The sequence below is a fragment of the Emydura macquarii genome, unplaced genomic scaffold (assembly GCF_026122565.2).
Source record: "Emydura macquarii macquarii isolate MOO-44397 ecotype Brisbane River unplaced genomic scaffold, CSIRO-AGI_Emac_v2 contig_1363, whole genome shotgun sequence".
Classification (NCBI taxonomy): domain Eukaryota; kingdom Metazoa; phylum Chordata; order Testudines; family Chelidae; genus Emydura; species Emydura macquarii.
Genome location: NW_027131500.1, coordinates 14,293,220 through 14,315,798, shown reverse-complemented (window position 1 = coordinate 14,315,798; position 22,579 = coordinate 14,293,220). Strand labels below are relative to the sequence as shown.

At 41.6% G+C, this 22,579-nt stretch overlaps 1 protein-coding gene across 2 annotated transcripts in view; it reads right to left on the bottom strand.

Annotated features, from left to right (window-relative positions):
- Positions 1 to 269: 269 nt before the first annotated feature.
- Positions 270 to 22,579, bottom strand: part of MARCHF1 (membrane associated ring-CH-type finger 1) — a 256,179-nt gene continuing 233,869 nt past the window's right edge. The window contains exons 7-8 of one of the 2 annotated variants that reach the window (XM_067551796.1): positions 7,162 to 7,309; positions 270 to 1,954 (exon numbers count right to left, since the gene is read on the bottom strand). In XM_067551796.1, coding sequence (XP_067407897.1) covers positions 1,653 to 1,954; positions 7,162 to 7,309 — 450 coding nt within the window. In that variant the 3' untranslated portion in view covers positions 270 to 1,652. The remainder of the gene's footprint in view (positions 1,955 to 7,161; positions 7,310 to 22,579) is intronic. The other variant, XM_067551797.1, reaches the window with a different exon arrangement.

Sequence of the window (22,579 nt, the reverse complement as noted above, 5' to 3'; positions counted from 1 at the left end):
AAATACTTCCCTTTCCCCTCATCCATTCCTTACATTCTCTTCAAGGGACAATTTAATTTGAAGTATGTCTCCTAATATTTTGAACTGCGGCTAGGCCTCAGTTGAACAGTACTTGTAAAACAACTTGACATAACCAGACAGTGCTTCAAGGTTAGAACATTCAGGATAATTACATTCTGTAGGGTAGGTTCTGCTTCGTACTTTACATCTATAAAATGATTTGTTTGATTTCTTGTCCCCAGTTGTTCGCTCCCTCCCCTCTCCCCCCATTTCCTAAAAACAAGATCAAAGAGAGCCTTAGATTAGTGTAGGCTCCAGACTCACCCAAACAAATGCACAAGTACGTCTTGACTGCTTTGGCTCTCCTGTCCCAAAAATAAACACCACAGCAATTGGAAGTGAATTACAAAATTCTTTGTTTCACTTCTGTGGGATACCGTTTTATCTACATTCATTTATCTATTGCACTTTTATTCACACCAGTTTTACATGAATATGATCAAAACACAAAATTAACGACTGAACTGTTGAATCCCTAATACCTCAATCTTATGCTGAATAGAGGATAATTTCTCAGTCAAATCAGAACAGGGTGATACTGACATCTTTTAATAGGTCCAGATATGCTCTCTTGTGACTACCTTCATGTGCAGCATGAACTCTAAAATATATATAGAGAGATTTTTCTTTTTTTTTAAAAAATCCACTCCCCGGCTTCATACACTCACAGCCCTAGGAATGACCATTAAATTCACTATGGTGGACTGCATGCTTCAACTTGTGAGGCCTCTGATTACACTTTGTTTTTTACCATTTCGGAGAAAAACTTTGTCTACCTATATTGGCAGTAAGTTCATTTTAATTCAGCCGTTAACAAGTGTCATTTATTTTACTTATTAAGATAAGCAGCACTAAAGCTGTTGTTCAAGATGTAGATCTAATAATTTTAGTATTGGGGGCTAAATAATACCTGTATTTTATGGGACCAAGGAAGGGTTTGAGGTAATTAGAGGACTTGAAGGCTGCTTGTTGAAATTGCTTATTTTGCAAAATAAATTAAACACCTGTCCAAAAGCATTAAATGTGTACTTCACATATCCTCAGCTTACATGGCTGCCAAAATATTGAGGCTCCCGTGTAGCCATACAACTATGTAATGGTTACTTTGAGATTTAGAAAGTGAATGTTGTGGCACAGGTCTGTTTGATTTAAGTTTAACTTCTTAATGGTTTCACTTTGAAGTGTATCTTTAAGATGATGATCAGCAAATAGATCCCTAGTAGTAACAAATAGATGGAAAGTTGTTGTTTTTTTTCTGTAAACAGAACAGTTACAGCAAGTCTGTTTCTAATTCCTTCTAGTCAGTCATCCAATTTAAAAAGGTCATTTTGTCATATCTGTTTGACATTGTCTATTAGAACTGTTCTCTGTTGTGTTCTCTACACTTCCACTACACCTGGCTGACTAACTGAGAAACTACTTCACAAACGGTCACATTCCATAAGTAATGCATGTTGCTTCATTGTATCCATTTCCCTGGTCAGGGATTTTTGTTCTTTTATTTAAAATGCATGATTGTTTCTGCTCTCCGTAGTGGCTGTGGTGTAGAAAACACGCACACCTTCTTCCATAAAGAAACAATGCCACCTCTGTCAAACTGGCATGACCTCAGAGGTCATTTCTTCAGCTGATTGCTGTGAGTTTATACCTGTCTGTGATACTGGCACTACCACAGCATCCTTGAGTTCAGAGTTCTGAATGCATGAAGAGTTCTTCTCCTCCAGTTTTTTGGCAGTGTCTGGACAATTTTGAACAAAGATTACTCGATTGTAAGCCTTCAATCTGCGCCACAGTTGAATGTAGACTTTACACTGTACATACATGAAGACTAGGCCTCCAGTGAACCCAATTGCTACCACAACCAGTTTTGTCCAAAATGGCCATTCAAGGACACCTTTCAAATAAACAAGTTACAATTAGTATCATCGTCATTTCATAAAGTCTTGCTGTTTCCTTTATGCATCCCTGTACTGCATAATAGTGACATGACATGACATTATCCTTTTCAAAGGATCCTGAATGCTTTATGTACTGTATGTATACACTCAGCACACACATGCAGTGCAGCTGTTCCATAGATCAAGGAATAAGTGTAATGTGCAGAGAAACAATATCATATCTCTAAACATTTAGCAGATGTAGGTGATTTTAGGTTTAACAATGAATGTAGGATCAGGTCCCAGAACAGAAAGATAATAGTGTCGTTAATACAAGCAGCAGACTCTTGTGTCCCTTGACTACCCATGTCCATAGTTTGTGTTTTACGTAAGCAGAACAGAATTAAGTGGAATAGCCAGATCACTGGGCTTTGGGCCCTACTATTGTAATAAAATAAATATACTTAGCATGAAAGATACTGGGGGGGGGGGGGGTGTTGGGTTTTGGTTTTTTTTTTTTTAGATTTGAAGCTTTATGGCTTTTCTACAGGGAGACCCAAGTGTGCCACAAGCCAGGGTGTGTAGCCTGCTACGCACTGTGGACCCTACTACCATGCACAAAGTTTCATCGTGGGCAGTAGCAAGGTCCACATGGCCACTTCCTCTGCAGCAAGATGGTGCACTGTAGACTTACATCCTCGTTTGCCACACACTAAGGCTCTATGTAAATATGCCCTGAGTGAATACCTGGCACACCCTATTTTATGTCTCACTGAGCAATGGCACTTGCAATACCATTATGTTCCCCTGCTATGGTGCTGTAGCATTGGCTCAATAGCAAAATTAGTGGGGAGATCCATCTAGTAAATAATCAGCTTTTTTGTTCTTTATGCCTCTTTGTGTGCTTTTTCCTTCTCCTAAATCAATAAATTGCTATTTTCCTACTGAGTTAAACAAGAACATTACAGCTCCTGGTACATTTTTTGCTCATTGCACCCGTTGCGGTCAGCTTAAACTCTTGAAAGGTCTTGCTATACTTGCACAAAAGGCTCTATTGGTGATGAAACTAAGAAGCTACAGAACAGAGAATTTGAATTCAGTAATGATATGAGTAATACTAAGAGGATTCACTTTAGTCTAGAATAGTCTTAGAACTTTCTAAAATCAATTATTACTATACTGGGAACAGCTTTATAATCACAGGATAATTAATATCACTGCAGCTGTTTCTTGTAGTATGACTAAAATGGGGGAAGTTGTGCATTACTGCATCAGAGCTAATGACGACAGTGTTGGTATTAATACATAATGTGCAGGTGTGGGGTTTTGGAATGCATGTCATAAGCCTCTGTATCAGTGCTGCTTTCTAGATATTTGACTTTAAATAAGTTTATTAGTCACATATGAAAGATCTTTAAATGTGCTAAGGATTTTTAAAGTACAAATCATGATCAAGCTGCTTTAGAAATAGGATAGTGAGGTATGCCGTGAGGTATGTCAGTTTTGCACATGGCAAAAATGAGGCAGAGAGAAATTGAGGAACCTGGGAGTCATTAGAGAGGTACTCCATGAAGGATACGTCAGCCCTAGGTGCTCAACTGCCAGTCTTAGGTGTAACCACTAGGGATGTAATTTGAGTTTAACCATCTGTTTTAGCTGCTTTTGCAACTGGCTTTCCTTAGAAAAATATTTGTAAGCGTGCTATCATGAAAATAATCACTGCAGACTGGTCTTTAAGATATTGCCCTATCATGGAAAACTGCTGATAAGTGCTAACTTTATTTAGGGTGGCACTTTTGAATATCAAAGTGACTTAGGAGCACATGTTCCTAACCTAAGTGACAGGAGTAGTTGTCATTGTCTTAATAAGGAGACCATCTCTAACACTGACTTAGGAGCTTTTGAAAATCCTACCTAATTGCTATCACCACTGACAGGTGCAGTTAATTTTGAAAAGTTACACACCAGGCAGTATCCTCAGCTGCAGTAAATCACTGTAGCTCGGGTGAAGGCAATGGAGCTATGCTGATTTACACTAGCCTAGTGGTTTCATTCCATTATTGGTATAGCAGGGCCCCTTGGTGTGGTATGTCAAAGCTAACAAACTCAGAATGTTTTAGAACAACTTTTTTCAGTTTGATCCACAGTTGGCCCTTTTGTGGCACTTTAACTCCTTGAGTTTGGCAATGATCTTCTTTCAAACCCCCTTATTCAATCCAGTCACTATATTGGCATTTTAGCAGTTAATATGGATGATGAGCCATCCCAACTGGAGTTTACTCTAAAGAATACAACTTTTCTTAGGTTGTGCATTTCGGTCAGGTAAGGTTGCTTAGCTGGAATACAGGGACTTAAAAAAATAAAATAAAAACTTCTATGACTGGAGTTGTAGCTCCTACCTTCTTTTTTCCTACTATAAAGGTGCTGAACTGTTGCAGATTGGCCCCATCTTTGAATGTACCTGCTCGTACATGAAAATTCTCTTTTGCATGCAAATTGTAGAGGTAGAGACAGGCAGACATTTTGAAAACAATATATAATTTTCAGTTCCTAAGTCAGCAAAAATGTTGGTGTCCCTGGGTGCTGACTACTTAAATGATTTGATGTAGGATCTGATTCAAAGCAAAGTCTTAAATCACTCTCCTCCTTCCCATTTGTCAATAATTCTGACATCTGGATGAATTTAGGAATAGGGAATTAATTATAGGGGTGGCAGGCTTTGTACAGGGTAATCTTGCACAGCTGTGCCAATACGCTTCACAGCTGAAATGGAACACGCCTGGCCATTCCAGTCAAGAAAAGAATTGTCCAAATTATCTATGGCTGTTTGAATTGGACCAATGCTGAGTACGAGTAGAATAGAATCAGCAAACTTAGATTGAAATACAGTGTTGATTCACACTTGATAGTGCCCAAAAGGAATGGTTAATGTAATAACTGCCCGGACACGGCAGCACTTGTTTCTGATACTGCTTTTTGTTAGCAAAGAGAAAATAATTGTTTCTCTTCGGCCAGAAATTTGAATTCTTAAATACAGATAAAAGGCTCTTCTTATCCTCAGATAAACAACCAACAAAATACTTGTCTTTTAGCAATAGCTTGTGAAAGCTTAAAAAAAATTAGTGATTAGATTAATAGTAGAATTATGATATTTTTGAGGAAAAACACAAAAGCAAACCCCAAACAGCTAGGGATATGGGAAAATTAAATGGACTTATTCACATCTTTAGTCCTTTACTTATGCCTCTTAATTTCATTCAAAAAGAGTGTGGCATGCATCGAGGTATCATCAAATATTTATCTACAGCTGTTGCAACATAAAGCTCTGTGTGTGTGTGTGTGTGTGTGTGTGTGTGTGTGGTTTTTTGTTTTGTTTTGGTGCAAACTCTACAGCCTATTACAGAGGACTCTGCTGTGTTGTCAATGTCATTTCAGACTGAAGAGGAAAAAGCTGCTTCTCCACAAGCCATTTGTTATAAAGTGCTATAAGTAGTCAAGACTGCTTGACTTGATTTGCCTTTGAAGCTGTTTAATGCACAGACCTGTGGTTTTGAAAGATGTGATCATTATGATTATATATATATATTATCTCATTCTGATATATATGTATACATATATCTAGTAGTCATGATCAGAAGAGGAGGCCTAATTATGTTAAACCCATAGTTTAGCATTCTTGTAACAAGATAATGGGTATGCTATGCAGAGGGTTTTAAAAAAATATTTTAAACAACAAATTAAAAAATCAGCTATTCCAAGCAGCAGCAGGGAAAACAATACTTTTAAGCATTTCCCCCCATCTTCCCATTTTACCTGACTAGCATTCAACTTTTTGGGTAGTAAATCAGAGTTCTGAATTTCAATATGAAAAAGAGTGGATCTGCTGCTGCATCACTGTAACAAATGGAACCTTTGCAATTTTCTGCAGTAAGAGGTGGTCCAAGCCAATCAACTAAATGCCACTATGTGTGGATCAAATTCTGTTTGTGATTGTGCTACCCTATTTCCCCATTAGCTTCACTGAGAGCCAAGGGTCATATCCATAGCCAGGATTTGCTCCCTTGCGTTAGATTTTTATCGTAATGGATTCTTGTAACTAAAAGAAACATAGCATTTGTGACTGTAGTATTGTATACTGTAAGCATGTTGGCAGTATCTGCTTAGTTCATTAACCCACTATAGTGTACTGTAAAACAAATCATCTATGTAAATCCAGTGCTGCATTCATTACAGATCCCAAACACGCTCAAGCACAACAATGTCACAATCCTGACGGTGGCGTCAAGGAAAGGACTATTATACTACTAGCAGTGGTAGTACTGAAATAATAATCAAAACTTTTTTTAAGGTTCTAAACCAGGGGTAAGAGTCAATAGACAGACCACAGGCCAAATCCAGACTGCCAAATGTTTTTAAAAGGATTTCAGGGTCCATTTATTTATTTTTTATTATTTTTTCTACAGTCTGGACCTTGTCTGTACCTTGATGAAGAAATTTGGACCTTAACAAACAATAATTGACTACCTTTGTTCTAAACTGACCCAGTAACTCCTCCCTCCCCTTGTTTTTCTGAATCTTTGCATATCTGAGTTCCCACTAGAATCAGAAGTGCTGAAATACCACAACAAAAGCTGCTGTCAGAGGATGTCAACAGAGGATGAAATCCAGCTGTGTGCAGAGGAAAGGACCTCTGTGCCACTTAATTCCCACATTAAGGGCTGTCATGTTTATACATAAGGGTGAATTTCATGCAGTGTTTCCAGCTGTGTCTGGAAGTCAACTTGATGGAAATCTTTTAAGAAAGCCTGTTGCAAGATTTCTACCCCAGTTTTATAGAAGAGAGAGGTTTCAATAGGTAAGCAGCTTAAGGCTTTTGATGCTCTTGTGAACTGAACCTACACTGAACTTTTTGAGTTTCACTCATCAATTTTTAATTGCAGCTTTACAAAAAATGTCCAGCTATTGAAGTAAAATGAAAAGAATGGGTTAGCTGTTGTGATGGGTGCACGGAGCTGTGATCTCTTTTCTCTTTGCACAACAGGAAAGAAAACATTCAGCAAAAACCAGGTTTGTAATTTGAATTATGTGTCCTTTGCTTTGTCATCAAATCAATTCCACATAATCCTTTTTGCAATGATTTACAAACAAAAAGTGCCTTGATATCTGTTTGCATTTCTAATGTGTCCCTCACTATGTTAGCAATGAAGGAGATAAAGACACTTACCATTGTCATTGCCTTGCTTAATTTCCTCGGCAGTCCGATCTATTAAAACGTACAATGACCAAACAACGCAGGTAATAGCAATAATATGGAATGTAACTGAGCAGACTATCTTCCTCCTTTCACTTGTTGTCATCTGTAGTTTCTCCCACTGTAATCAGAAAAGAATTAGAAAAAAGTGGGTTTGTAAAAAAAGCATCTCGTGTCATTTTAGGTGTTCCTGTCTGAAACAAGAAGAAAGAAAGGTTAATTACAAAATATTTTTCCTACAACGTATGTCCCTAGCACAGCACTGTGAATCTCACAAACTTACTCAACACATTATGTACAAATCTACATCCATTCATAAGGATGTAGGATCCTGTGGAAGGAGTCTCATCTGTGATCTTTTACCACCTGCCTATGAGTTACGCTTCATCTTGTCTCTCTGCAGCAGTAGCAGATCAACATTGACAGGAAAGTCAAAAAGTGAATTAGTTTTAACTGCAGTAAACTCCAGTAACTGGAACTATGAAGAAAAATTAACCTTCCAGAACTCCAAATGTGGTTGGCTACTTAAAAAATGGTCACTTAATCCTGGATAGAGTTGATGCATGGCTGAGGAGAGACTTTGGTTTGTTGTAACTCAGCTGATTTCAAGCTCTGGCTTTTCCTTTTAATAGTTGGTAGATTTTTTATTTGCTTTTATCACAGTTCCCTCTCTTAAAATCATAACAAATTCTACTTAGAATACATGCTTTACAGACAAAAGTTTAGGGTATTATTTAAAAACAAATTGCCTCTAACTTTGATGACTAGTTTTGGAATCCATAGACACCAACTCATCAATATTAGTAAAGTAGGTGGAAAACATAATACAACAGTGCCACCTTTCGGATGGTCATATTACTACATGACGGAACTGTAGAGACAACTTTTATAGTGTTTGTAGCTCTTTCACATGAAGTATCTAAGCAATGGCACAAAGGAGAGGGTAAGTTCAGCTGTCAATATAGGCACAACTTGAGAGCCGTGAAGCACAGGGTAGTGTTGAAGTGCAAAGAAAGTAAAAAGATGAGCAGGAAATGAAATTTAAAGACAACTTTTCTTCTGTCTGACAGACATACACTTGCTCTCCAGTTCATGCAGGAAGGCAATTTTTATACCAGTAATAGTTCCTACTTAACCCCATCTCAGGCCCTGCACACAATTTTTATGGTCATGCTGGTGTCCTTCACAGAATAGTGATTTCTATATGATGCATTACTTCAGTAAAACTGCTAAAAGCACCACTTTCCATGTGACGCAATTCTGAATGTGGAAGGAAAGAGTTATACTGGGGAAGGTGCAATATGCAGGTACAGTGTAAGCCTTTGGGACTCAAGGTTAGGGTGTTAGTGGGTAGCACAAAGGATGTTACAAAAGCACGCCTCAGCCTCAAGGCTTCATACCACAGTTTTACAAGTCAGTGATCATAGCAGGCTGGTGTAAAAAGCAACAAATACAACCATTAAAAACAAATCCAAGTTGAATACTTAGGGGACAAGGAGGTGGAGAAGAGGTCAGGAAAATGTCAGATAGAGGAAAGAGAAGGAAACCCAGAATCTCGAATCACAGAGAGAAAACTTAATAGTCGTGGTTCACATTGGTTATGTGCCAACCTTCAAGATTTGATTACCATAGAAAACATTTTTTTGTTTTCTGTCTGCATCAGGTCTCCTAAATGATTAGTTCTAGAGTTAATTAAACTAACAACTAATCCAGACTAACTGTCTGCTGTTAACAGCCATCAGATCTCCTCCCCGGTTAGCCTGGCTCCATGCTAACTGCAGTAGCTGTTAATCATTTCCCCAGAATCCCATCTCAGATATCTAGTTGGGTTGAAGAAAACAGGTCAGTAGTTTTGCCAAAGTGTAACTATTTGTAGTTAAAATTCAAAATGTCATGACCATCTCAATGTTAAAATGTTTGACTAGCTCTAATTGCCACCAATTTATTGGATTCATCTCTTTACAAACTTTCCTACACTAACCTCAGTTTGTGTGTGTGGATATGTATGTCAGAGATCTCACTCCTTTTACCACACTGCAATCAGAATCTCTATATGGAACACCTATTTGCTAAGGCAGAAAGACCATGTTTTGAAATTGCTGCTTCGACTAGCATGTTGGCAACCAACTGGCTATGAACACTAGAGTGTTACCAAAGATGTGTAACATACTCATGTAATATATGCCTCATCATTCAGGTTCATAGACTCGTCCTTGAATATTTTTGTGCCTCTTCTCTGCACCCCCTCCAAGTTTTCCAACACGTATTTAAATTGTTAATATTAGAACTGGACACAGTATTCCGGTATGTCTCACCAACACCATACACAGAGGTAAAATCACCTCCCTATCCCTATTCTACATTCCTCATTTAACTTCAATTCAAGAATGCTGCTTTAGAATGTCTAAACTGCACATGGCTTTAAAGTGAAAGGTTGATGGTTGCCTGTAGTAAGTTCTGCAGTGATAATAATAATGGATGGCTACATTTGGAAAATGTCACTGCCTCATTGGTGTGGCACAGTTTCAGATGACTGTGTACCATCAGTTGGTAACCCTATAAATGGTGTGCCGGACCAAATAATGTTCAGTCTTTCATAGTAATCTGTCTACAGTCAGGCTCCCACAATTGACTCTGAGTTGGGTGCATTTCTTGAAGTACAGATAAAATACCCAGTCAATGAGCAAGATGTTCGTGGATTATTTTCAAATTAACAGTTACGGCAGGTAGTCTAGATGAATTTTCCAGGCTTGTATGTATGTTTCACAGCTGCTGCAGTAGATTCATCTCTGAGGTCTCAGGAGCATTCACTATTCAGGGCCTTGGCCTGGCTGGTTTCATTATAGTCTCTTTTATTAAACCTTGCAGTCTTACATATAATACTTGGGAAGAGCTGAAAGAGCTCCTAAGCAATGTTAAATGAGACAAAGCTATCTGTCTGTTTGCCAGGTACATGTCAAACATTTAGTCTTTTCAATTTTCTCAGAGTCTGTCACCTCTGCATTCAGTGATATTGAGGATGGACTCTTGTTTGAGATTGACTGTGGACAAATAGATGCATAACAAAATTGTGCTCAGTTCATGGTAACGAAGATAATGTAGATACATGTATGATGACAGTATTCAGTAGTCAGGATATATATAGAATGTATCATCATCACAATTTACAATAGTAGACCTGGAGACTTTTCATCACTTAGGAGGTGAAAATTCCATTCAAGCCCTTCCATTTAAGCTTGAAAATGCAATCTTCAACTGTTTGGGTTTCAGAAAAGGGAAGGTGGGAGGGGGGGAGGAGGGGAAGGATTCCACCTCAGTTTAAATCATTGATGTGGACTTTGAATGCTTTGTCTGGGATAAGTGCTGAATGTAAAAGATGATTCAATTGTGTTGCCTATAGCGAAGTGTTCTGTCATCTCATTTTCTCTTGTGTAGCATATTTTGCCCTACTGATAGCAGTATTTCATGGTATATTTCCATTGCCATTAGTATCTTTTCAGTTGTCTAGCTATTTTGTTCTCTATTGAGGCCGCCTTAAACCCTCAGAAGGCTGCTCCACCAACTATCTCAATAGACACATTGGATAAATATTGAGACTGAGGACGAGAACTGCTTGAAAACTTTGTCAATTTTCTTTTCAGTAGAAAATGTCTTTATGGTGAAACAGAAATTTTGTGAAATCTTCAGTTTGTCAAATTTTAAATAAGCTGAAACCTGAACATATTTTGGTCTTCAAAAATGTTTCAGTTGCATGCTTTTTCTCACTTTCTCTGCCTTCTTTACTTTCCCTCCAGTAGAAAAGGTGTGGGGAGAAGCATGGGGAAACCTCACTCCCTTTTTCACCTACTGGAAAATACTTACCTTTTTTGAGCAGCCCTCCAGTGCTATTTTAGCCCTAGGTCTAATGATCCAGCTAGTCCGACCAATAGGTATTGTTTACATGTTGAGATCTGCACATTTTTGTTTACATTTTGGACAGGATTTTTTGATCAAACATCCAAAGACTATTGACCTCATAAATCTAACGATTGTCACTAGCAAAATAAAAAAAATAAAAAAGGGGGGGGGGGAGGGAGGAGAGGCGTAATCACAAAACATCTAAGGGGGGGGGGAGATGGATGGATGGACACGCGCGTGCGCACATAGCAGAATGGGTCTACAAAGAACAAATCTTACCAGGCAAACTTAGCTGCTTTTTGATTGTTGACAGAATTAAAACATTAGTAGGTGAAGGGGAAATGGTAGAGATAACAGGCTAGCACATTAGCTGAGAATGAGGAGCACTTTAAGTCGCTTATGTGCCCCCATCTGAGTCCTGACGTGCCTCTGCCTTAGCTTGGTCTAAGCTGAAGGATGCTCTGCCCTCCACCATCTGCCAATAGCACTAATGGACCACTAGGACAGCTGGGACATACACTTTACCTTCGTTGTAGAAAGGACAATGCTATTACGGTGGCTCTCCACTGCCTGAGGATAATGGGGTGATCTATCTCTGGCCAGGTAAGCCAGCATCAGGGCAGTTGTATGTTCACAGTAATGTGTAAAGTTGCCCTGAGGCAGGAGAAGACTTGGCCTGCTACATTACCATTTAGTAAAACATTTATTCAATGTTTTACTCCCAGTAGTAATACAAATTGGCTTGGAAACACAATAATATGGATTAAAAGCTTCCTGAAAGCTCATAAACCAATAATGATAAACAGTAATGTAATGAATTGTGTGAGGGATTACATCCCATTTCATTTAACATTTTCATTAATGATCTGGAAACGAGTAATCAGTAGTGTGACGCACTCCCCTCTTGTGAGCACCTTCTGTCAGTCAGTTGCGAACCTGAACTCACTCTCTCTGTCTCTGCTCCTGGCACCTCCTGCCAGCTGTTAAGCTGGTCAGGCAGATCTTTAGTGGCCCAGCCCTCTGGCCGAATCACACACAGTCTAAATACATGAACGAATGCCTTCCAGGGTAAAAGGTTCAACAATGGTTGGCCCTCTCCCGGGGCCTTCAGACCCATCTCTAAGCCTGATTAAATTCTGGCCCCTTTCTGTGGCTTTTAGTACTGAACCATATCTCCTTGGGGCTCAGGCCACTTTCCCCCCATCATCATCCTTCTGGTCCCAGCCAGCAACTGACCTGGCTCAGGCTTTGCAGTTCCTTTTAACTGAGCCTGTGGAGCTCTGATAGGCTGCTTCCCAGCAGCCTTTCTAGGCAGGGCTGGAGCACCCACCTCTACTGCTCTTTTTTCTGGGGCAGGGTGGGGTCAGACCGCAAGGCCTCCAGCAGGGGCCTCAAAGAGCCTAGTACACACCTCCATCACAAGCAGGTTAATGAAATTAACAAGATATTAACGTTGGGAGGAGCTGCAAACATCAGTGAGAATAGACAAAGAATGCAAAAAATGTAACCAAATGAACTGCTACTGGGCAGTACGTGGGTTAATACATCTGAAGGACTATAACTATAGATATATCAGATGGGAAGAGAAAACTGGCAAACAGTAATGCAGAAATAGATGAGGAATTTATAAAGGAGACACAACTAAACGAGTCTGTAAAGTGATATGTCAACAGTGTAATTTTGGGCTGCATACTCTATGGCATCTCCCCTCCCCCCATGTATGTCCATACTGGGTATGTCTACACTACAATTAAACTAAACACCCATGGCTGGCCCATGTCAGCTGAGGTGGACATTGGCTACAGGGCTGTTTAGTTGTGCTGACGGAGGAGGGCCCCAGAACCCGGGCTTCAGCTCAAGCCCAAACATCTACACTGCAACTGAACAGCCCCATAGTTCGAGCCCCACAAGCTCAAGTCAGCTGACATGGGCCAGCCAGGAGTGTTTAACTGCAGTGTAGATATCCTGTGACTAAAGGTCAGATTCTCAAGTCCACGCTGGCTACTTTGCACTGCTTTGACTGGGGTTACCTTCAAGCCGCTCTTGGGGAAGCAAATGCTGGGTTCAATCATCTCTTTTTGGCTCGCTGATCACAGACTAGGTTAGTCCACAGTATAAGATACAGCAGCCTCAAGGCTACACTAAAGACTGTTCTGGCAGCTGGGGATCATTGCAACATAGACTTGTCCTGGTCACACCCACTGCACTGTAGTGGATGGTTTAGGAACAGCAGTGGGACCTCTATGACAGCGCTAGGCTTCCCAGTGACTCAACCACAAAGCTTAAACAACCATCGAGCTCACAGTGTAACACCAAGAAACAGCACTTTCTTTAACGTTGGGCTTTCATTTAAAACACTTACTTAGGAGAAACAAAAACTCCAATTAGTCTTTTCTCAAAGTGAAACTGGGTATCTAATGCTGTTGATGCCTGAAGTACACAAGGCTTTTGAATCTAACTAGGGAGGCATAAGGGGACAGGAAGAGGGCAAGCAGTATGGCCTTGGGGAAAGGAATGAGGAAGCAGTCAGCAAAAGAGAGAAAAGTGAAGGGCTCCCTTGAAAGTCAATCTACAACTAAGAATTTGGCCTAAGAGGGGGATATTCTAATGAGGCTGGTGGAGAAAAGGAGACAGCAGCAGGAAGGAGGAAAGGCCAGAGAAACAGCAAGAGAAGGAGTGGGGGGAGGAAGGCCTGTTATATAAAGCATACAAAAATTGATAATTGCACCCCTGGGTATCAATATTGGTGGAGATGGCATGTGCTCCAGCCTCACTCTTGGAGAAGTGTTTATATTGTTATTTCAGAATGCTGTATAAGCAGATAGTAAGTTCTTCAGAGCAGAGATCTATCTAAATAAGACAACAGAGTGAGTGAAGATAAAAAGATGATGGAAGGAATGAGGGCTATAGCAAATAAACATTAGGGTTCTAATCTATTCCTGCCACAACTCCAGTAAAATCACTGGGGATTTACTTGTTTATACCAGGGATGCTTTCTGTCTTGGGGAAATGTGTTTTATAAGCTTCATAGACATCTCTCAATTCTTTATATTTTGGGCAAAGAGGGTCAAGCACAAAACCAGGAATAATATGGCACAGCAGTGGAGGTGAGTGATTGAAGGCTAACCAAAAGAGAAGGGATTTTGAATCTCTCACTATATTTATATACTTGCATTATTAGATTGACATGGTACAGAATTTTTTATCTTAAGAAATCCACCAGAATATTACCAGGATTTTTATTATCTAGCTAAAACGAATTTAAGCTCCCACGCTCATCTTTTGAAAGTATTGTGCAGGTTTCCTTTGAAGATGAGGACTGCTAGCCACTAGAGGGTGCAATAAGACTATGGACCAAGTTTATAAGTTTGTAATAAGATTGTAACACTATCTACTGCGGTGAGCATTTGAAGACACAAAGAAATGAAAGTAAGATTATGTAACCTCGCAAAAACAATAAAATCAACTATTAAAAAGTGTATTAGATTAACTACAGAAATGGGTATAATTTGCACTATAGAGATTTTATGCACACATGCCAAAACCTTGGAAAAAGGAAAAGAACATTTCATTAGTTCATGCCATAGAAAGTTTGTAATAATCTTAGTTAACTGTACACATTGCTCCTTGTTCAAGCTTTTTGCTTCCTCTGTATGATAAAGACCCGATCTTCCTCTGAAAACTAAAAGAAGCTGTTACCGGAACCATTTTATTTTTTGTAATTACAAACTAAATCATCATGAGTCATCACAGAAATATGAATCTGAATAGCCTGCCTATGCTCACTGAGGGAAGGGTATCTAAATAAGAATACGATAGCCAATGCAGTTAATCACTTCCTTACCCCTGCTGGATAGTCTATAGGAAAGCCATAACGGGCCTGACTATGTGCCCAAGGAAGCTGGATCAAAACTGCCTCTATACGTCACTTTGAGGAGACCCTGGTTAATCACTGTGCTGGTTTTATTCAAGCAATTTCTGAAACCCAGGTTCTTTGAAGTGCCCAAGGATGCAGCTCCATTTTCTAAAGATTGCTTACAGCCTTGTTTACTATAGACATGTTGGGTCAAATTGGCCAAGGGACCTTAACTTGGTCTATAAAAGTATGCCTGCAATTCAGATTCCTCCCCGCACCCACAACGTGTAAACAGGCTTTATGCAAAGCAGTTCCATGACAGTTGGTTGCTGGGACAGAAGTCTCCCCCAAACAGGCTGTACCCTTCGGATTAGATTTACGTCTGGCTCACATGTCCCCTTTCCCCTACTCCAGAGTCACAGATCCACCATTCAGAGAGCCACACACACCACTGAGCTGTCCTGTTCTGTCCTCAAGCATTAGCCATAGTGTGGCAGATGGAGCCCTAAAAGAGCATATTTCTGCAGTCTGCTAAAGGTGCAGTTCTCTGCATCCTTCCACACCCTCACTACGTTTAGGGTTTCCCACAACCTTCACCTGGGCCAAAAGGTTTAGCCCACAACAATTTATTCCCACAATTCTGTATTTAGCTGCCAATTTGTAAATTAATGTGCCATTTACATACACCAACGTTTCTCTTTTGCAATAAGCAAATGACTGTACATGCAAAATTGAAGTTCTAAGTTAAGAGGCTGCTTTGAGGTCCTCCTTTGAATGCTTGGAGCAGGAGGAAACTAACCTTTTGTACTGTGTAATGAGCTTCAAAAGAAAAGAAGATAAATCTCAGAACACTAGAAATTCAGGTACTGCCGTCAAAGAAGTGATAGCGGCTCAAAGTTCAGGTCAGTTAGTGTCCTGAGTGTGTCATAGCAGCCACTCCGAGGGCTCTGCCACTTCAAAGTGGCAGCACAGAGAATGTCTAAAGAAGAGAAAAGGAATAGCAATGTCTGATCCTGCTGAGAAAGGGCTTCTGTAGAACTCATTATTTTTAACTACTGTATCTTTTTATGGCTCTTTGTTTTCTAGGATTGTTTAGAGCAGCCTTGGAAAAGGAAATTCTGTAGTGACTGAGCCTTCAATCTTTTTTGTTTGTTGTGTTTTCTTGTTGTATCCTATCTATAATTCTGCAAATAAACATAATAGTTAACAGAATACAAGCAGCAGCAAACACTCCTGAATGAAGCTTCTTCTGTTTATACAAAGCTATCTTAGTTTCTCGGGTTTTTTTCAAGAAGGTAAATAAATGGGGGAAGTATGTGTGTGTCCATCTCCCTACCCCAACCCAATCTGTGTTTTACAATAATTGTCTCTACCAAAGGGAGTCTGAAATGATTATTTTATCATGGCACCTAAACCGTGCTAATTCAAGTGCTCTACAAACAGAAAAGCGTAGTCCCTTCTCCAAAATAAGCATAATACTGTGGAATCAAAGAAATAAGCATTACATTTATTAATAGAATGCTTGGCCTGAAACTGGTCATAGAAGGCCTGGCCTGAAGTTGTAGCCTGAAACTGAAATAGAAGGCCCAGGCTAAACCATTAACAGAATGCCTCAACTGAAATTAGGATAAAGATGTTAAAGTCCCACAAGAGGTCTCTGAACCACACCCCAGAGGCAAGTTCTCTGTTGAGCCTTAAGTCTTACTGAAGTCTGTGAACAGACTTCACCTGTTTGATAAGTACCAGTACCTGCCCCCCTTTGTCTTACCGGCCCCATAGAAACTCACTCCATACAAATTAGCATTTGAACAGGTATTGTGTAACCACCCATCTTCAGGAGTTAACCAGGGTCCCTGAAAACCTGATTGTATAATCAAATGACTCGTTGGGTGTTCCTGTGAGGGCGTCTGGTCTGCCCCACTGTGCATTGTGATTGTCTTTCCTGTTAAGTATAAACTGTTAATCAAATTCCACTATACGATCAACATGTAAATGAACCTAAGCAACCCCTATATAAGTCTTTTGTATCTGGTAGCCAGGTGAAGTACATTTGCCCAGCATCCAGACATGCTGCTTGACTTCCCTATAGCCACCTGGGTTTTCCCTATGGCTATAGTATTCCCCATAGCTATGGTTATGTGATTGTGTGTGTGTCACAATTAAAGCTGCACCCGATCCAACTTTAAAATGTAGCAGTGTGATTCTTTTCCACGACAATACGATTAGCAGATCGTGGCAGCTCTTTTGGAACATATAGGGTAAATGATTATAAGGACTTTAGCAAAGTATCTGATTCAGTGAACTGAGCAGTCAAAATATTTCAGTGTGATCTGAGTATAGAGGCATTTATTTTCTATATATTTTTGGTCAGTTGTCAAAGTACTAATTGTCTCTGACTCCACAGCAAACCACTCACTATCGACCTACCAGCTGGAGGAAAGAATCTGTGATAGTTTTCAGGAATGGAATGGATGCACTAGACAATCTGTGGGGGGAGGAAGGAGAAAGACAAATTAATGCTAATAAAAGACAACAGAGGTTCCACACCTAGGCAGAGCAGACGAGCTTAGAAGAGATTGGATCAGAGAGGAGAGTTTAACCTTTGTGGTATAAGATGCAACAGAGGCACTAAAGAGGCACCAGGGGTTAGGCTGTGCCTAGCAGGCACTACTGTGTTGGGGGTGGTGCAAATCTGTAGCAAAGACGACCTTGTACCCTAATGAAGCACAACATACCCTGCAGTACCACAGCATGTTGAGTGGGTCTCTGGCACTGCCTGCTAGGATAGTGCAGCATGTGCCAGTTCTCCTGGCTGGGAAAAGTAAGGGACAGGGCAATGATGTTCCCTTTGAGATAAACAGCACCTCAGGGCACCAGAAGAGAGCAGTTCCTGTGCCCAATAAAGTGCAAGGGAGATATTTGTGCCTGGTTGCTGTAAAAGAGATGTGTGTTAGGCTCATCATACTCGCTTCTTCCTCCTATGCATCCAGAATCAGGCCCCTATTGGGCTAAACACACAGAAAGACATGGTCCATAAAACGTATCATCTTGGGCTTTGTCTACACACAAATTTGCACCAGTTTGATGCAAACTCCTTTGTTGGCACTTCTTATTTCAGTTTAATTTAAACCTTTCCCTCATCAACTCAAGCTAAACTAAAATATACTCGGTTTAAACTGAAATCAGTGTCTAAATAGTCTTGCACCTATTTAACTGAAGAAGTTAATCACACCTTAAATTAAATTGGTGCAACTCTACTTGTAGAAAAGCCCTAAGATTCTACGGCCTCTGCAGTGATGGTTGCATAGGTTATTGAAGAACTATATTATTAAAATACCTCAGTTTACTAAACACCTTAGTAATAAGATTTTTATCCACAGAGAATTCATAATACAGCTTTCTCAAAATAAAGAGCAATACATTTCTCTTTAAAAAGGACAGTGAATTGAAATTTGTAAGTAGTTGGTATAGTCAGTGCATGCCATTTGGTAAGCTTATGAATTGGTAACTTAGTATGTCATCAATTAACAGACCCTTAAAAAGTGCGAAGTAGGAAAATTAAGTAATTAGAGCAGATCATCTCTAAAATGCAAAATGAAGTAGCTGTTTCTGCAATCTGTAAGTATCATTGAGAATAATCATAATTCACTAACTATCCTCACCCCAGTACATGCATCCTCATCGTTCCAGCACAGACCTAAAAGCAGGACGTGCAACATTAAGACTATAAGAATGGCCATACTAGGTCAGACCAATGGTCCATCTAGCTCAGTGTCCTGTCTCAGAGTGTCCAGCAACAGATGCTCCAAAGGAAAGTGCAAGAAACCCCATGGTGGTTAATTACAGAATAATCTGCCCCCAGTAGGACATTCTTCCTAACCACAATCACCACCTCCCCCATTTATTAGAGATTAGCTCCTGTCATATTATGGTTGTTAATTAAGAGAGCAATATTTGCAGTCTTCTCCAATGCATAAACCCTCCTCCCTAAAAAGCTTTTATGTATCCTCTTCCCATGTTGAAACAGCAGTTAATTCAGTCTGTGTTCAGTATGAAGTTGCATGATCTAGTGACATGGCACTGGAGACCTGGGTTCTAGTCTCAGCTCTTCCACTGAGCTCCAAAAGGCTAGATTAACTTGAGGCCTGAGACACTTAGCTGCCACTTTAGGTGCCTAAATCCCAAAATCAGGCCCCACTGGGATTCACAAAGCTCCTGCTCAGCTGTCCCTGAATCCTTTAGGAACATAAAATCTCTGAGTGCTTACATGTTTTGCAATAAAATTTTTCCTTAGGTGCATATGTTTCTGCTTCTGAGCATGTGCACTGCAACCCTACGTCAAGTGTCCAGATGCCCAAGCCCCTGGGTGATTCACGACTGAGGTAAGAGAGGTGTTTGGCCACTTAACTCACGCCTTGTCTATCGGATCAGCCCCCTATCAGTGAACTTACACATAAATAGCCCAGAGTTTTGGCGCTCACCTGGAATGTAGGAAGACCTCCAAGTCAAGTCCCCACTCCACCTGAAGGGGAGAAAAGATTTGAACTGGGATCTGCCACTTCTCAAGTGAGAGCCTTTGGGATATTCTGATGTGGGGCTCCCTCAGTCTCACCTGTTGAAGCTGTTCCACTGTGGATTAATCATGAAAGAATCAATGGGGAAGGAAAAAAGAGACTCTATAGCCTGATGGTTACAGCACTCAGAGACCCAGGCTGCAGTCCCTCTGCTCCAATGAATTTCATAGGCATCTATTTCCAAGAGAGGTGCAGGTCTGAACACACACCCCTTGGCGTGATGTCTCCCATTGGCTACCTGGGGGTAGGAGCTGCCTAGCGTGCTGATTTTTGTGAATCCAATTGTAAGGGGCCCAAGTCTCCCATGCACTGTGTAGGGAGCCTAGGCATCTAATCAGGAGTTTTGTGGCTCCCAGTGATTTTCTAGGCAGGTAAAAGGTAAGCATGGTGACACACAGCATTGCCATACCCATGCTCTTTTGTGAATCTAGCCCCATGTGACCGTGTGAAAATCACTTTATCTTTCTGTGAATCAGTTTCTCTTCTGACTCGTCTGTTTAGACTGTAAGAAATCTGGGGAATACAGTCTCTCACTACCATGTTTCTACATGCCTAGCACAATGCATCTCCAGCTGTGGCCTCTTCGTGCAAGTGCAATCAAAACACATTCAGAATAGGGACCGTGCTGCACTACGAGGCCAGTACTGAAGCAATCACTATTAAGTGGAGCTCAGTCACACCACAGAGAATATCAAGGATGAAATCCAAGATGGCTAAGACTTTACTCCAAAGCAGTAGGGTGTGATCTTTTCTGGCAAACTGCTAGAAGATGGCCACAACTCATTACAATATCCAGAAAGGATGCAATTTGGCTGCAGACGAATCCATCATTCACGCAAAGTCAGAGAAGACAGACTATATGTGGGTGACCCATACAGGAGTGAAGGGGGAATGAAATCTAACCCACACCCTACCCCACACACAGTACCTTCACAGTCACTCAAGCGCTGCTATTACAGTTCACTGCCTGAAGTAGCAGCTGTTGCTACCACCTGTTCTTTCTACACCTGACGCTTGGCCAATCCTCCTGTATATTCCATGGATTTGTTGGTCACATCCCTGGCTCTTCCCCAGCCATTTCCTTTCCCTGACCACTCTGCATTAGAGACATCTACTGCAAGTATCTGCTTTGTGGCATGTTCCCCCATAAAATGTCTCAGCAGCATGTGTCTTGAGGTAAGATAGTTATCAAATGGAATCATCTACATTTGTACAGTAGGTCAGTACACAAGTCACAGTTACATTTGTGCTGGAAAGCCAGGTTCACAACAGTTAATCCAAGACTTTAGCTTCCCAACCAAAGCAGGAGAGAGACTGCTGCATTTTATGGCCTGTACTGTATGTTAATGGCATGTCAGTGGTATATCTAATAGCATGTATTATATGCTGGTATGTTTCATACCCAGTGTTTCAGCTGTGACACACCAATAAGGCTGAACATGTTGTGAAAGTCGTTCCCAGACATAGGCGCAGCCATGAGGGCCCCCTTCTTCACCTCCTCAGAACCATGCCAGAGCATGCCTTCCCACTCCATGGCATCTGCTGCTCAACACCAAGTAATATGGCCTCCATCTACATCATAGTTTCTCAACCTGTGGGTACACGAGACACAGGCAGGGGGTACGCAGCAAAAAACCCAGTGCAGGCAGGCGGGCAGCAGCCGCCGAATTCTGGGAAAGCCGGGCGGCAGCCTCCCGCTTCCCTCCTGGTGCTAGCTGGGAGGCAGGCAGCAACCGCTGGCTTTTGGGGGAGCCGGGCGGCAGCTGCCGGCTTCCTGCCCGGTCCCACCTCCTAGCTGGGAGGTAAACGGCAGCTGCCCCAGTCCTGGGACGCTGGGTGGCAGCTGCTGGCTTTTTGGGAAGCTGGGTGGCAGCTGCCCGTGTCCCACCCAGTCCCAGCTCCCAGGTGGGAGCCCGGCGGCAGCCCCGCGTGCCCTGCGAGCTGGGCTCGCAGCTGGGTGGCTGCCACTCGTCCCCCAGCTCTGACCCGAGAGACAGCCTCCTGCGTCCTGGCTTGAAGATGGGCAGCAGCTGCCTGCTGCCTGCCCACATCCCCGGGTCCCAGCCTGAGCAGAAGCCTCCTCCGCCCCAGATGGCAGTGGAGCAGGTGGCAGTCGCCCACTCCCGAGCTGACAGCCAGATGGCAGCCGACTACAACTTGCCCAGGTGGCAGCTCCCCTCCCCGGCTCAAAGCCTGGTGCCCAGAAAGCCAGGTGGTGACCAGTGGCTTGCCCAGTCCTGGAGTCCCGCTTTACCCGCAGGCTTACTAGCTGAGCAGTGAAATTGACAACTATGACAGCTCCAGATTTTACCTGTATAAAAAGTAATTTGCCCCAGGCCTGCACTCCCCTAGGGACGGCCATGGGGAGTGCTGCTATGCACTCTGGTGGGCTGCTAGTGCCTGCTCATTCCTAACACGTTCCTGCCCGTGTGAGGAGAACACCACTTGATCCCACCGTCAGGCCATAGTGATTGGCTGGCATTGACCTTTGCTCCTATATGGAGGAAGGGGACAAGGAAGGAGGGGAGAAACAGCAGGGGGTTTTGTGATCTGCCACAGCCACACAGCACTGCAGAACTCAGAAGTCTCCTGCTTTACGAGAAATACAGTCGTCCAGTGGTAAAGGGGGAAAAGAGTGTATTTCTCAGAGTGGAAAACTGAGTGTTGGGGTACTTATTAACATCTTCAGAAGTTAGGGGGTACATGCTACTTAAAAGGTTGAGAGACACTGATCTACATGGCTGATTATTTTCGTGTTGATATTAGTCTTAAATCTATAATGGTGCAGAGAATATGGAACAAAGGCATACTTAGCATGGGAGAGCAATGGGAAAAAGCGAAGATGAGCCACTTGCACTGACAAGAGGATGGGGGAAAGGGGAAAGGAACTAACAAGATGAATGCTTAACATTGTGACCCAAGGACCTCTTGATGCCAGCTGGCAGAGGGATGCATAAGGGTTACGGGGATGCCCTGGGTCTGGTATTTGCATACTAGGTCACCAATGAGTGTTATGTAAGATCTCTACTGATAGCCTGTGTCACACTGGTCATCCTATGCTGCC